At 46.9% G+C, this 14,349-nt stretch overlaps 1 protein-coding gene and 1 non-coding gene across 6 annotated transcripts; one reads left to right on the forward strand and one right to left on the reverse strand.

The window, feature by feature from the left end:
- Positions 1 to 3,418: 3,418 nt before the first annotated feature.
- On the reverse strand, positions 3,419 to 3,491 carry trnat-ggu (transfer RNA threonine (anticodon GGU)). The gene has a single exon. It is a non-coding gene; the product is annotated as a tRNA-Thr (tRNA).
- A 1,376-nt stretch (positions 3,492 to 4,867) lies between these two features.
- On the forward strand, positions 4,868 to 10,470 carry LOC133515067 (uncharacterized). 5 transcript variants are annotated; one of them, XM_061847352.1, is made up of 6 exons: positions 4,868 to 4,970; positions 6,182 to 6,309; positions 6,493 to 6,615; positions 6,682 to 6,889; positions 9,354 to 9,520; positions 9,592 to 9,913. In XM_061847352.1, exons 2-6 carry the CDS (start codon positions 6,265 to 6,267, stop codon positions 9,622 to 9,624), a joined length of 576 nt encoding a protein of 191 aa, XP_061703336.1. In that variant the 5' UTR covers positions 4,868 to 4,970; positions 6,182 to 6,264; the 3' UTR covers positions 9,625 to 9,913. The 5 variants fall into 5 exon arrangements, with proteins under 5 accessions (XP_061703336.1, XP_061703306.1, XP_061703327.1 ...); XM_061847322.1 differs by having other exon boundaries at positions 6,182 to 6,615; positions 9,592 to 9,938; XM_061847329.1 differs by having other exon boundaries at positions 4,871 to 4,970; positions 5,792 to 6,615; positions 9,592 to 9,939.
- The last annotated feature ends 3,879 nt before the right edge of the window (positions 10,471 to 14,349 follow it).

Genomic DNA, 14,349 nt, shown 5'->3' on the forward strand with positions numbered 1-14,349 from the left:
AAAATTCTCAAGAATTTTTCGAAAGAATTTCTATAGAACTTTAAGACCTAAGTAAAGTAAAATCACAGCCAAAGTTCTATAGAACAAATTGTTTTGTACAAATTCTATGGAACTTTTTGAGCAGGGATACTGCCTTTCTCTGCAGCATAAATATCAATCGTTTGCTTCATGTTTAACGTATTTCAGCTTAATTTGTTGTATACAAAAAAAATAGGGGAATAATAATTCAATTTAAACGTCCGTCCATTTTCTTTGCCGCTTATCCTCATGAGGGTCGCGGGGGTGCTAGAGCCTATCCCAGCTGTCAATGCGCAGGAGGCGGGCTACACCCTGAACTGGTCGCCAATATCCAATAGATTACGTAATATGTACTCTATTTTGATAAATTTTTTTTTGACAATGTCAAATGTTTTTTATCGACATTGTCAAAATGGAGTTCATATTACATGACCAATTGGATACATTGTTAATGCAAACCGGTGGATTTCAAAATTGCACCTAAATAAACGTTTAACCGCCAGTTCTTTAATATCAAATGAAAATGTAATTTACAACAAAGCTCCCACTGGTGTGAATCCTACTGTGTGTGTGTTTGTGAGAGAGACAGACAGACAGACAGACATATATTGTATATATCTCCCCTGTACTAAGACCCCCCCCCCCCCACACACACACACACACACACACACAGGGCGTCGTTCGGTCCACGACAGCCACAGTTTACGCGTGTTTCACACCGCCCCCTTGTGGCTGAGGGGCGCGCATCAGAGGGAGCAGCACCATGTCAATGGGTGGTGATGCGTGTTGCAGGGTCTCCATTTTGATTCTTGACATTCCATCTATGAATGGAATGTTGCTGGTGAATCTTTTCATAATTTACAATACATTAATGTGCAATTTTCCTGATGAACATTAGACATTTTCTTTCTTTTGGTGCTTCGGTTCTGAGACTGAAAAGAGTCTCTTAAGTGACTTTTCTGTCTTGTTTCATTTTTGCAAACAAACCACGTTAAGTTCCTTATTCACACCGTTTATTTTTAGTCTTTGACGCGCGGAGGAAAGTAAACAGCGCTTGAGATTCTGCCCGCAAGCGCCGTGAAATGCCAGAGAACAGACAAAGTTGCGAGGTACAAAAATTGACATTTTTGTACCCATCACATAAAGCCAAAAATCTTTTGTTTATAAAGAGTTTATAAATGTTTTTTTTTTAATTCACTGATCATTGATCTGCCTCAAAAATTCTGATCATGAGAGAGAGAGAGAGAGAGAGAGAACAAGATGATGACATTTCTAGTTTAGAACGTCTAACCATTTGGGCTATTTTTTTGAAATGGGGCTGGAACCGACAGGGCATTCGTAGCCATTTCAAGGGGGGGGCAGATTTGCACTAGGACGGGATTCGAGTTCCGAGCGATGATTCAAGGCAAGCGCCGCAGCGTTGGTACTTGTGCGGTCGATCAAAGAGCCATAAATCTGTCCGGCCGGCGTAAACATTCGCAGTCTTGATGGGGAGGCCGCTGGGAGAGGCGGCGGAACCATTGGGACCTTTCATGTCGGCGTACACGGCAAACAGTCAGCGGATTTCCTCAATCAGACCCCGAACAACCTCGCTGACAGAAAAATGGAGGCCCGCGCTAGCAGCTGGCCACGCTAACAACCTCTGGGACCGACCTTGGCGTGCAAGGCCAGGACGCCCGCGTGCGTGCGTGCGTGCGTGCGTGCGCGCTCACTTGGATTTAAAACCGGCCGAGGGTTGTCACCGTGGTGACTCGGCCTACTTTTAAGCAACACAGCAGGCAAAAAAAAAAAAAAAGCACAACAAAAACTCTGCACCGTGAAACACTCCCGTCCGTTTATGCTGTTTTCAAAAGTTCATTTGACTTTTTCACGACGTCTGTCGTGAGAAGAAAAAACATCTCGAGAACAAGACGCAGGAAGTCTGCCATTTTGGAGTCATTTCCGACATTTCCTCAAGGCCCTCCGAAAACAAGACCGGTCCTGGATCGAGCTCAAATTCGGAGTGACACGCGACACAAGCGACCCGACTTGTGACTTTTTTCGCATTACAAGTACGACATTATTGTTACTATTATTATTTGTTCTTGCAAGTGTGCGGTGGCAATTGATTCCACTCCGCTCACAATAAGAAGCCGTTTGGCTGATTGTGATCATTTCTTCAAAGCAAAACGCGCAGATGTCATAAAACACGTAGCCTTTAGTCCACTAGCTTAGCTCGCGATGGGAAACATGTACAGTTTGCGACCCTTTACGGAACCGATTTTTTAAACACAAATGGCGCAACAATGTGTTTTCTACGCAGGTGTCAAACTCAAGGCCCGTGGGCCAGATCCGGCCCGCGGCACGATTTTATGTGGCCCGCGAAGCCAAATCTACAGCGTCAATTTCCATGATCCTTGTAAAAAATGTCAAATTGTATCGTAAATGGTTGAGATATTGCCAGTATTTTTTTAAAATACTACCCCTGATTTCAGATTCCAAAACGAGTTCATAAATTGATGATGTAAACGTGATGAGACGAGTCAATATTTTCGTTTCCCAGTAAAGTAAAGCCCCTACGAGGGAAACCGGAACTACAATGTGGCCCAGAAGAAAATTGAGTTGGACAGCTCTTTGTTTAAACATTTAAATATAATTGTAGGGCGAGAGGGACCCAGAAATGACAGATTTCAGATTTAACAGAGAGAAAACAGATTTTGCTTGAAACTCAAAACAGTTTTTTTTTTTTTTTTTAGCGGACAATGTCCATTAGTTAGCTCCAGAATTGAACGCAACGTAATGTTTACTGGCGCCATCGCCAGACAGCGACCGGTACCCGAATTTGCGGATTGTGCTACCGGTGTCACAACGATGAAGACGAGATCCGGATCTCTTATTCCGTTAAATCGATGTTTCACCGCACATATATTCTTTATCTTCTGCGAGGAGCTGAGACGAGATGAGAGGACCCGAGACGTCCGCAGAAGACCGTAACGACGTCCACGTTAGACGTCGGCTTTGTCTTCGACTGCCGAGCAAGGCACGCAAGAGCACACTGGCCTTTCAAATCTTCATTTTAATCATGTAATTACTTTATAATTACTCGTCACTCCCATTCATTTTTTTAAAGTGTACAACACGTACGCATCTTTCCGGAGTCAACGGACGTGGATCAGATCCTCGTGTGACGTGTGCGCTAACGCCGCCAACAGTGTCGAGTGTTCACAGACGTTTGGTCCCCGCATATACGGGCACGTGGCCTTCGTCTTCACTTAACCGCAGAAAAACGGTTTGTTTATGTTCGAAGAAACTACAGTAGGTTTCTTTCGGCTTGTCCCTTTTGGGTCGCCACAGCACATATATGTTTGGCACTATTTTTACGCCGGATGCCCTTCCTGACGCAACCCTTCTCAGGGAGTGGAGGCCCCAGTGGGATACGAACCCACAACCCCTGGTTTACCAAACCAGTGCTCTAACCACTGAGCTACGGGGCCTCTTTTGAAGAAACTACAGTACCTTGACAAAAAAAAAAAAAAAAAAAAGTTTAACTCAACATAGAAACGCTGGAGCCCATGTTCGAACCCCCACCGTATGAACTGCGAGGCGAAAAGGTGAAGCGCTATCAGCACCACGTTCACCCACCACAATGACCCTTCCAGTCAGGCGCCCCCTACTGGTGCAGCAACTCGGTTCGTGACGCTCCCATGATTAGGTTCCAAACTCTGAAATCGTGGCGGCACGGTGGCGCAGCCGGTAAAGCGTTGGCCCGGGTTCCATCCCGCGGACCCGCATCTGTGGAGTTCGCGCATTCTCCCCGCACCTGCGTGGCTTTTCTCCGGGTGGGCCTCTCACAACGTGTTTGTCTCCATGCGTCCTGCGATTGGCTGGCAACCAGTCCAGGGTGTCCGTAGGCCCCCGTGAGGATAAGCGGCAGGAAAAAACGGATTCGGCCCGCATTTCCTCCCGATTCCGTTCCCGACATCTGCGACTTTGAAATGGAGCGCCCGAGCGGCGTTTGAACTCTGGCGCCCCGCCGGAGATTCGGCCCGGAGTCGGCGCCCGGGCGTGCCGAGGAAGCGGCCGATAACTCCTCGTTTCCACTCGCCGCCCGCTTGGCTTCCAAAACGTCATTCCGTCTCCGCGTCCGTCCCGCCGGCAGCTGCTGCAAAACGAGCCATTGTTTGATGCAGATGGCGAGCTCCATTCTTCTCTGGCCCATTAAGCTTGTCAGCTATTAATAACCGCACACTCTATTGACCTTTTTTGTCAAACGAGAGCGACAGCTACAAATAATTTGCTCGAGGGGGGGGACAATGGGGAGTTCCCTGCGGTTGAAACAACAACAGGAGCCTCATCCTGTTTTTTGCCTCATTTACTCCGTGTGCGTGTGTGTCCGCTCCGTAGTCCGGTTTCAAAGACGAAGCCGTCGTTCACGTCGGAAAATTGGTTATGAATCGAATGAGCTCTGCGGGTGGGGAAGGGGCGATTCGCTCTCCTTTGCAGAAAATGCTCTTTTCAACGTTGCCAGGGCAACGGCAGGTAAACGCACCCACATTCCGGGCTGCGATCAAACAACGTGAACCCGAAAAGAAAGATTTCATGGACATTTTCGGAGTTGTATTCCACCGTGTGTAGTGAGATTAAACTAACGCAGAAAATATCATTCCCAGTCTTTTTTAAAGGCTTATTTATTGTTGAGAATTTTGTAATGATCCTGGCTGATGACTATGGATTTCCCTGTAATGTTGTACAGTGAAATTCAACTCAAGTAGAGAACGCACGTGTCATTAAATGCTTTTATTGTAGTTTTTTAAAAAATGATTGCAGGACGAATCAGTGATCTAAAAAAAAAAAAAAAAAGACTGGATGGCTCGTTGGCCACCAAAACTGAAGTCGCCATCCGCCATCTTGATCCTCCCGAAACAAGCAGCTGTTAATCGCCAGTTTCGTGGCTGTGAGAAAAGATTCCACAGGTAAGTTAGAAAGATTTACTTTGACACTGTTGAAGTTTTTTTTCCCCACATGATCTTACTTCACTTTAACAAAGTTTTATTTCCAGTTGTCGTCGTTGACTGTTCACTCTCTGCTTCGCCTTTATAGGCCGACCGTTTTTCGCGAAAAAGCAATGCAAATATTTTCCCAAACTTCATCTTTGGATCAGCAAGAAAACACATTTTCTGTGAAATTTTCGATGAATTTCATAGAACAGAACTCTGCAAATTGAATTTGATTTTGAAATGCGAGGAAACGAGTTGAAATTTTCTGTGTGAAATAAAGACGTCGCGGAGACAACAAATGAAGAATGCGTTTAGCATGTATTTGCCCAATGCCAGTCCTTCTTTCCAAAAATATATCGAACTGATTGACTTCAAATTTCACGATTTTATGACAAAAAATGCTTAGTTTTTTGCTATGTTATGATGGCAGTGCTTCACAGCGTATTTTGGGAAAAGTTAACATGTCTCGGAAATCGGGCCCTAGCTAATATGCAAGGTTTTCTTTGCTAGTCACGATGTTTATATGTCTTTCCTTTGTACTTGGCATTTTTGGGCTTACTAAGCCGAATAAAAAAATCCTTCATGTTACCAGAACTGGAAAACATGTTAAGCTCACACGACCGGTTTGAATTCTACATGCCAAACTTTGAGGGACCCCCCCCCGGCATATTCCAACAGCGTAAACCATGTTTTCCACACGTGTTGGGAGTACTAAGATGGCGGCCAACTGGCTTCAACCAATCAACACACCGCTAGATATGTATGTGTGTTTTTTTTTCTCTTTTTTTTTTTTTTAGGTCAGTGAAGAGGACTCCACTCTGTCGAAATTGTGGAGGATGCACTTGCTTGCCACCACCACCCGGTGGCGCATGCGTGCTTGTAATTTAATGGAACACTACCGCACAATACCAGTCAACACAAATCCTTTCCTTTTTTGTTATTTATAATGACAGCAAGTTGAAATTAGCCTCTACTGCGTTTTCTGCATAAAATGTATACATTTACATTTAAATCTAAACTCCTCCAAACTTCATTTCCTCCATTCCATTTCTTAAACCAATTGCATTTCTTTGACCCCAAAACGTCTCGTAAATTCATACAACATCTTTGTTTGTCACGAGCACAAAACCAATCTCGGTCGACGTACAGCCTGAAGATGGAAAATGTTTCCTCCCTGTTCCAATGAGGTCCGCGCGTTCTGTTCGCGTTTGAGGAAGCCAACTTCAACCCGAGTAGAAACCGTGTGTCAGATCAGTTCCTGAAGTGAGGGATGACGAGCGAAACCCTGAGCCGGGCGCTGCTGCTGTTCATCGAGGTGAGCTGCCGTCGCGTGCGTTGGGCGATTGCTGTCTGGTTAGCGATTTATTCGGTGAACTTGTCGGATGGCCGTCCGTCCAGAACGCCGGCCCTGTCGTCCTTTTTTGTACCGCGGTGCCCCGTGATCAGTCGCTGTCACTCAAAGTTGGAATTTGAGCAAAAAGGTGCCCCTCGTCAACAGGTGATGGCCGCGTGCTCCGTCACCCAAAGCGCGGCGACGGTCGAAGCCGACTGCGGCCAAAATGTTGACCTCGGCTGTTCGTGTTATGACGGCACAGATTTCCTCTTGCTGAGCTGGTACAAGGTAAGTCGCCGTTTTCGCGGCCCCTCGCCAGAGCTTTGCCATTACCGAAGTTGCCGGTGTGCACAGAAAGGTGAGCGGGGACGACATTTCATCATCAGCATGGACGACGGCCACACGGAGACGGACGACTTTTGCCCGGGGGCCTCGTTCGGCAAGAACTACGGCCTCTCCTTGCCTGCGGTGCGGCCCGGCGACTCGGGAACCTACAACTGTGTCATCGCTGCGAATGTGGGCGGTCAAAATCAAAACTGCGTGGTCGACCTTTTGGTTCACGGTAAGGAATTCCGTTTCCGCATGGGTCAGTGAGGTGCCGTGAGGATTAGCGGCTCGGAGGCAAATTATGATAATGTATCCTTGTGCAACCATCTATGCCGGTGACGTATTTTGACAGGCGGGACAATCGACCTTTCCGATAGCGATCTTGAGCTCCGCCCCCTGAGCCACGTCCCGCAAGCTTTCAAAATGCCGATCGAACATGTTTGAAGTCCATTCTCGACGCTGTATTTCCAGATAATATTGGGGTATGTTTTTTGCCAAATGCGGCAGACTCGTCCAAGAGAGTTCTACAGAGCGGTCTCAACTATTTCACGCAAGGATATGTACACGGGATTACGATTTTGGACGGAGCAGGACGCCGTGTCAGAGTTGCAGCGAAACGTTGGCAATCGATGCGAAAAAAGTTTGACGCCTCACAAACTTCATATTGAAATCCAACTGGATCAAATGGCGGAATCGTACTGCGCATGTAAAGCAGGGTGAGTACTTTTTACTTGGAAAGATCACCAGCAATATCGTTGGAGTCTTTAGAAGTATTCATTTGACTTGGCTCGTAATGGAACCCAGCGCTCTGTCTTCAAAGTCCGACGCGATCCAAATGGGCAAATGGGCATTTCTCTTGCATGACGTGGCGCATTTACGTACCACTAACCCGACTCTTCGCCATAAAACACGACGCACTTCGTTCAGCAGGTCAGTGACGCGCTTCTCCTGCAAGTCATAATAATTCCATCAAACTCGGATAAAGTACTTCTCCCTCTCTTACCTTCAAACATAAAGCCTTGTGTTTGTTTGGTATTGTCCACACTTAGTGGTACGTGCGCTCTTCCGCGAGCCCGAATCCGTCGCAGACGCTTGGTCAACTGCGTTTTAGGCTTTGGAAAATGAATCAAGCGGGCCCCTTGTCACCTAGCGGGATATCTTTCATCAGAACCGCTCGTTCTCCAAGACCATTTTCTTCGGAACATGAACTTTTCCAAGCGCACGCTACTGACGACCGGCGTTGCTTGTGGGACGACACGGCGGCGGGGGCGTGTCGAGACAACGCGGCGATCTGATTGGCTATTGTCGTAGGAGTGATTGACAGGCCGGAAAAGTCCATTAAGCGATTAAGCCACCAGATGGGAAAGGTACACTTTGGAAATTATTTTCTTATAAGCACCAGAAAGAGACGTTCTGTCATGAACGCGAGAAAGTTTCTCTTTTTGGTGATTTTTTTTTTTTTTTTTTTCGCCCAAGAAACAATTCATCGTTTGTTGACTTCATTTCAGTTTAAAGGCCATCGATGGGACACATCATAACACAAAGCGTTTGCAAGAAACTCTGACAAGGTTACACTTGGATCTCGACGCGACTTTGGGCAGGAAGTGCATTGCGGTTCACTGTGTGGGTGGTCGTGAGGGGGAATGAAAACATGACGAAGGTGTCAAAAGTTTCCTCACTTGAGGGCAACGTTGGTTTTGTTTAGAAAAGTGCAAGCGTCCAAAGATGTCCAGTCAAAAAAACCAGCGCCATAACGACCAACATTGCGCAATGGTAGTAGGAACTGAATGAAGAATTCCTTTTTCCCCCCGAAATGTATATTTAATAACTCCTAGCCACTGTAGTTTTATGGCAGTTTTGAACATGAATAAAAGAAATTAAAATGACCAAAAATAAAAACTGCAAATCTGTACTTCATGGCTGAAACATCAGTGACCATTCTTGAAATCACTGAAGGTGTCACCAACCTCCGGTGCGGGGGCCGACCCAAATGCAGGACTTGGAGGCAGAGGCATAATGTTCAATGCGCTTTATTGCGGAACCTCGGTCAGTCCGACAAGGCAGAGGCACAGAAACGCTAGGCTAGGCGGGACCCAAAAGACATACAGCAAGGTCCGATGACTCTGGGGCAAACTAACAAACTCAACGGAACAAAATCAAACTAAAGGGCACAGAATCGCTGCGACTAAGGTTACTCTAACTTACGCGTAGAAGCGGAGAGTCCCACAGGCAGTGAATGCAACTCACTACCGCTAGGCAACGAACTGGCAAATGCCAGCAACAAAAACTCCAACTTAAATGTCTGTCTAATGGACCTTTCCGACCTGACAATCACTCGTACAATAATAGCCAATCAGATGGCAGCATTGTCTTAACCCCTGGCTTGACCCGCCCCCTCTTGTCGTCATGTCCCACAAGCAATGCCGGTTGTCAGTAGCGTGCGCTTGGAAAAGTTCATGTTACCGAGGTAACTCACAAGTTGCTCTTTCCTCGAGTAGTTTTTGTTCGTTGAGTACTCTCTCACTTTTACTCGTGTCAACATTTGTCTTTATTTTTACTCGAGTCATATCGTTGTCAAGTAAAAAGTACTCCGAATATAGAATATTTGGTTACGCTAGCCGGCTGCGATTGCTTTTGGCCTTTGCCATCTTGTGGAAAACGAGAGTTTTTCAGTTCCCGTTTCCTTGGTCCCACTTCAGCTCGCGTGACCAACACCTCGCCGCCGTTGCCGACGCTCCTCCTCAACACGGTCGGCGGCACTTCGAACGGCAGCCGACACGGAGAGGAGCTGCCTCTCAAGTGGACCGTCCTGGTCTGTTTGGCAACGGGCTCGGCCAAGGTGCTCGTGTCATGCGCAAGTATTTGGGTAAATGAACTCCGACCCGACCGTTGAGTTCCGTGGATCCGTATTTATCCGTATCCGGATTTACTGCGCAGGTCATCCGAGCTTTCCGGGACAGATCTTCTTGACGAGCGTGTCAAAATCGGAAAGCGTCTTGGGGGACGCTGGGCACCGTCTCTCCTACGTGATTCTGTTTGTTCGTCTTTGAATTGTGTGGGAAGAAGAGGAACCAAACCAGAACATTCCAGAAGTCTCCATTTGTGGCCTCCACCTGAGCTTCCCCAACCTCTGAGGCAAGGCACAAATCTTACACGTGAAACACCTCACGGAGGACCGACAAACGTCACAAAAAGTCCATTTCGACACTTTCGCCTTCCAATAGAAGAGCATTTATTGGTTCTGTCTGTTTTATGTGCATCTGCCATTAATAGAGGAACATTACTTTTCTCTAAATAAATGATATTTTCACATTCCGTCCATTTTCTGAGCCGCTTATCTTCATAAGGGTCACGGGACCGCTGGAGGCTATTCCCAGCTAGCTGTACACCCTGAATTGGTCACCAGCCAATAGCAGGGCACATGCAGACAAGCAACCAATCGCACTCACGATCACACTGACGGGGCAATCGAGAGTGTCCAATTAATTTCGCGGGTTTTCAGGATGAAGAAAAGATTTGAACGTTCATTGACAGGGATCACGCCGAGTCTGCAGTTCCTATCTGCGACAGCGGGTGGCGCTTTGGGTCCATGTTCCAGGAATCAAGATTGGATGAGAAGCTGCTAGTTAGCTTCCGCTCCTTTGTTGTGTCCTCAGTCTTTTGATTGGTCAGGATTGGTGGCACCTTTTGGGAGGCCAGACTAAGAGGGCAGACGTTAATTCGTGTTGGGAGCCAGCAAGGCTCCCAATTCTAAAATCAATCTGGCAAAACGACGCGACAGAAGAGTCTCCGCTAGGATGCCGGCCAAAGTTTCTAAAAACAGTGGTGAGGCCGGCAATGCAGCCCTATGGGGGCACAAACCAGTGCAATCTGTAGGCCGGTCCCAAGCCCGGATAAATGCAGAGGGTTGCGTCAGGAAGGGCATCCGGCGTAAAAACTGTGCCAAACAAATATGAGCGTTCATCTAAAGAATCCATACCGGATCGGTCGTGGCCCGGGTTAACAACGCCCGCCCCCGGCACTGCTAACCTGCAGGGCGTCGGTGGAAATTCAGCTACTGTGGGTCGAAGACAAAGAAGAGGAGGAAACGGATCCAGCGTCAGAAGAAAAAGAGGAATGCACAGAGCCTACAACTGAGTGTAGGGACTTTGAATGTTGGGACTATGACAGGAAAACACAGGAGTTGGTTGACATGATGATTAGGAGAAAGGTTGATATTCTGTGCATCCAAGAGAGCAGGTGGAAAGGTAGTAAGGCTAGAAGTTTGGGAGCAGGGTTTAAATTATTCTACCACGGAGTAGATGGGAAGAGAAATGGAGTAGGGGTTATTTTAAAGGAAGAGCTGGCTAAGAATGTCTTGGAGGTGAAAAGAGTATCAGATCGAGTGATGAGACTAAAATTTGAAATTGAGGTGTTATGTATAATGTGGTTAGCGGCTATGCACCACAGGTAGGATGTGACCTAGAGTTGAAAGAGAAATTCTGGAAGGAACTAGATGAAGTAGTTCTGAGCATCCCAGACAGCGAGAGAGTTGTGATTGGTGCAGATTGTAATGGACATATTGGTAAAGGAAACAGGGGCGATGAAGAAGTGATGGGTAAGTACGGCATCCAGGAAAGGAACTTTGAAGGGCAGATGGTGGTGGACTTTGCAAAAAGGATGGAGATGGCTGTAGTGAACACTTATTTCCAGAAGAGGGAGGAACACATAGTGACCTACAAGAGCGGAGGTAGAACCACGCAGGTAGATTATATTTTGTGCAGACGATGTAATCTGAAGGAGGTTACTGACTGTAAAGTAGTGGTAGGGGAGAGTGTAGCTCGACAGCATAGGATGGTAGTGTGTAGGATGACTCTGGTGGTGGGTAGGAAGATTAAGAAGACAAAGGTAGAGCAGAGAACCATGTGGTGGAAGCTGAGAAAGGAAGAATGTCGTGTGCGGCCTTCCGGAAAGAGGTGAGACAGGCTCTCGATGGACAACCGAAGCTCCCGGAAGACTGGACGACGACAGCCAAGGTGATCAGAGAGACAGGCAGGCGAGTACTTGGTGTGTCATCTGGTAGGAAAGGGGAGAAGGAGACTTGGTGGTGGAACCCCAAAATACAGGGAGCCATACAAGGAAAGAGATTAGCGAAGAAGAAGTGGGATACTGAGGGGACTGAGGAGAGGCGAAAGGAGTACATCGAGATGCGACGTAGGGCAAAGGTAGAGGTGGCAAAGGCTAAACAAGAGGCATATGAAGACATGTACACCAGGTTGGACACGAAAGAAGGAGAAAAGGATCTCTACAGGTTGGCCAGACAGAGGGAAAGAGATGGGAAGGATGTGCAGCAGGTCAGGGTGATTAAGGATAGAGATGGAAATGTCTTGACTGGTGCCAGTCGTGTGCTAAATAGATGGAAGAATACTTTGAGAAGTTATGAATGAAGAAAATGAGAGAGAAGGAAGAGTTGAAGAGGCAAGAGTGAAGGACCAGGAAGTGGAAATGATTACCAAGGGGGAAGTCAGAAAGGCACTACAAAGGATGAAAAATGGAAAGGCAGTTGGTCCTGATGACATACCGGTAGAGGTATGGAAGCAATTTGAGAGATGGCTGTGGAGTTTTTGACCAACTTATTCAACAGAATACTAGCGGCGAAAAGATGCCTGAAGAATGGAGGAAAAGTGTTCTAGTTCCCATTTTTAAGAACAAAGGGGATGTTCAGAGCTGTGGGAACTATAGAGGAATAAAGTTGATGAGCCACACAATGAAATTATGGGAAAGAGTAGTGGAGGCTAGACTCAGGACAGAAGTAAGTATCTGCGAGCAACAGTATGGTTTCATGCCTAGAAAGAGTACCAGATGCATTATTTGCCTTGAGGATGCTCGTGGAAAAGTACAGAGAAGGTCAGAAGGAGCTACATTGCGTCTTTGTGGATCTAGAGAAAGCCTATGACAGAGTACCAAGAGAGGAACTGTGGTACTGCATGCGTAAGTCTGGTGTGGCAGAGAAGTATGTTAAAATAGTACAGGACATGTATGATGGGAGCAGAACAATGGTGAGGTGTGCCTTAGGTGTGACAGAGGAATTTAAGGTGGAGGTGGGACTGCATCAGGGATCAGCTCTGAGCCCCTTCCTGTTTGCAGTGGTAATGGATAGGCTGACAGATGAGGTTAGACTGGAATCCCCTTGGACCATGATGTTCACAGATGATATTGTCATGTGCAGTGAAAGCAGGGAGCATGCAGAGGAACAATTGGAAAGATGGAGACATGCACTGGAAAGGAGAGGAATGAAGATTAGCCGAAGTAAAACAGAATATATGTGTGTGAATGAGAAAAGTGGAGGGGGAAGAGTGAGGCTACAGGGAGAAGAGATAGCGAGGGTGGACGACTTCAAATACTTGGGGTCAACAATACAGAGCAATGGAGAGTGTGGTCAGGAAGTGAAGAAACAGGTCCAAGCAGGTTGGAACAGCTGGCGAAAGGTGTCTGGTGTGTTATGTGACAGAAGAGTCTCCGCTAGGATGAAGAAGGGCAAAGTTTACAAAACAGCGGTGAGGCCGGCCATGATGTACGGATTAGAGACGGTGGCACTGAAGAAACAACAGGAAGCTGAACTGGAGGTGGCAGAAATGAAGATGTTGAGGTTCTCGCTCGGAGTGACCAGGATGGATAGGATTAGAAATGAGCTCGTTAGAGGGACAGCCAAAACTGGATGTTTTGGAGACAAGATTCGAGAGAGCAGACTTCGATGGTTTGGACATGTTCAGAGGCGTGAGAGTGAGTATATTGGTAGAAGGATGCTGAGGATGGAGCTGTCAAGGAAGAGAGAGCGAGAGGAAGACCAAATAGAAGGTTTATGGATGTGGTGAGGGAAGACATGAGGGCAGTTGGGGTTAGAGAGGAAGATGCAGGAGATAGGCTAAGATGGCAAAAGATGACACGCTGTGGCGACCCCTAACGGGACAAGCCGAAAGGAAAAGAAGAAGAGTGGTGAGGCCGGCCACGACGGACGGATTAGAGACGGCGGCGCTCTCGAGAGACGACAGGAAGCAGACGACAAATGAAGATGTTGAGGTTCTCGCTCGGAGTCAGCAGGTTGGATCGGATTAGAAATGAGCTCATTAGAGGGAGGGACAGACAAAGTTGGAGGTTTTGGAGACCAGGTTTGATCGAGAGAGGAGACTTTGATGGTTTTGGACATGCCCAGACGTGGGAGACTGAGGAAATTGGTAAGCGGATGGTGAGGTTAGATGGAGCTACCGGGGAGAGAAGAGAGCGAGAGAGAGGAAGACCAAAGAAAAGCTTGATGGATGTGGTTTTTGGGAGGACATGAGGACTGTGGGTGTTGTTAAAAACAACAAAAAGATGACACGCTGTGGCGACCCCTGACGGGACAAGCCGAAAGGAAAAGAAAAAGAAGAAGAATCTGGCAAAACGCAAACTAAACTAAACTGCACGGTGGGCGGAAAGGAAGAATGACTCACGGAAAGTCGCTGTCACTGCCGTTGGCAGCGAATGCAACGTTGTGAGAGTGTGACATTAAAAAAAAAAAAAAAATCACAATAAGTCTGGTGAGATTAAGAAAAAATATCATAAAAATATGGATTAACTCACGAGCAGATGAACAACCAGCCACAAATGAAATGCAACAAGTGCTGTGCATAATGCTGCTGCTAATGTTCAGTAAGCTGCATCGCAATTTGTAGGAAA

This window comes from Syngnathoides biaculeatus, chromosome 2 (genome assembly GCF_019802595.1).
Source record: "Syngnathoides biaculeatus isolate LvHL_M chromosome 2, ASM1980259v1, whole genome shotgun sequence".
Taxonomy (NCBI): Eukaryota; Metazoa; Chordata; class Actinopteri; order Syngnathiformes; family Syngnathidae; genus Syngnathoides; species Syngnathoides biaculeatus.

Bases quoted from the DNA above. Each gene is read 5' to 3' on its own strand.
- LOC133515067 (XM_061847322.1), top strand. From the start codon at position 6,265: ATGACGAGCGAAACCCTGAGCCGGGCGCTGCTGCTGTTCATCGAGGTG. The intron at 6,616-6,681 runs GTAAGTCGCCGT...CGGTGTGCACAG, and splicing joins TCTTGCTGAGCTGGTACAAG to AAAGGTGAGCGGGGACGACA. The intron at 6,890-9,353 runs GTAAGGAATTCC...GTCCCACTTCAG, and splicing joins GGTCGACCTTTTGGTTCACG to CTCGCGTGACCAACACCTCG.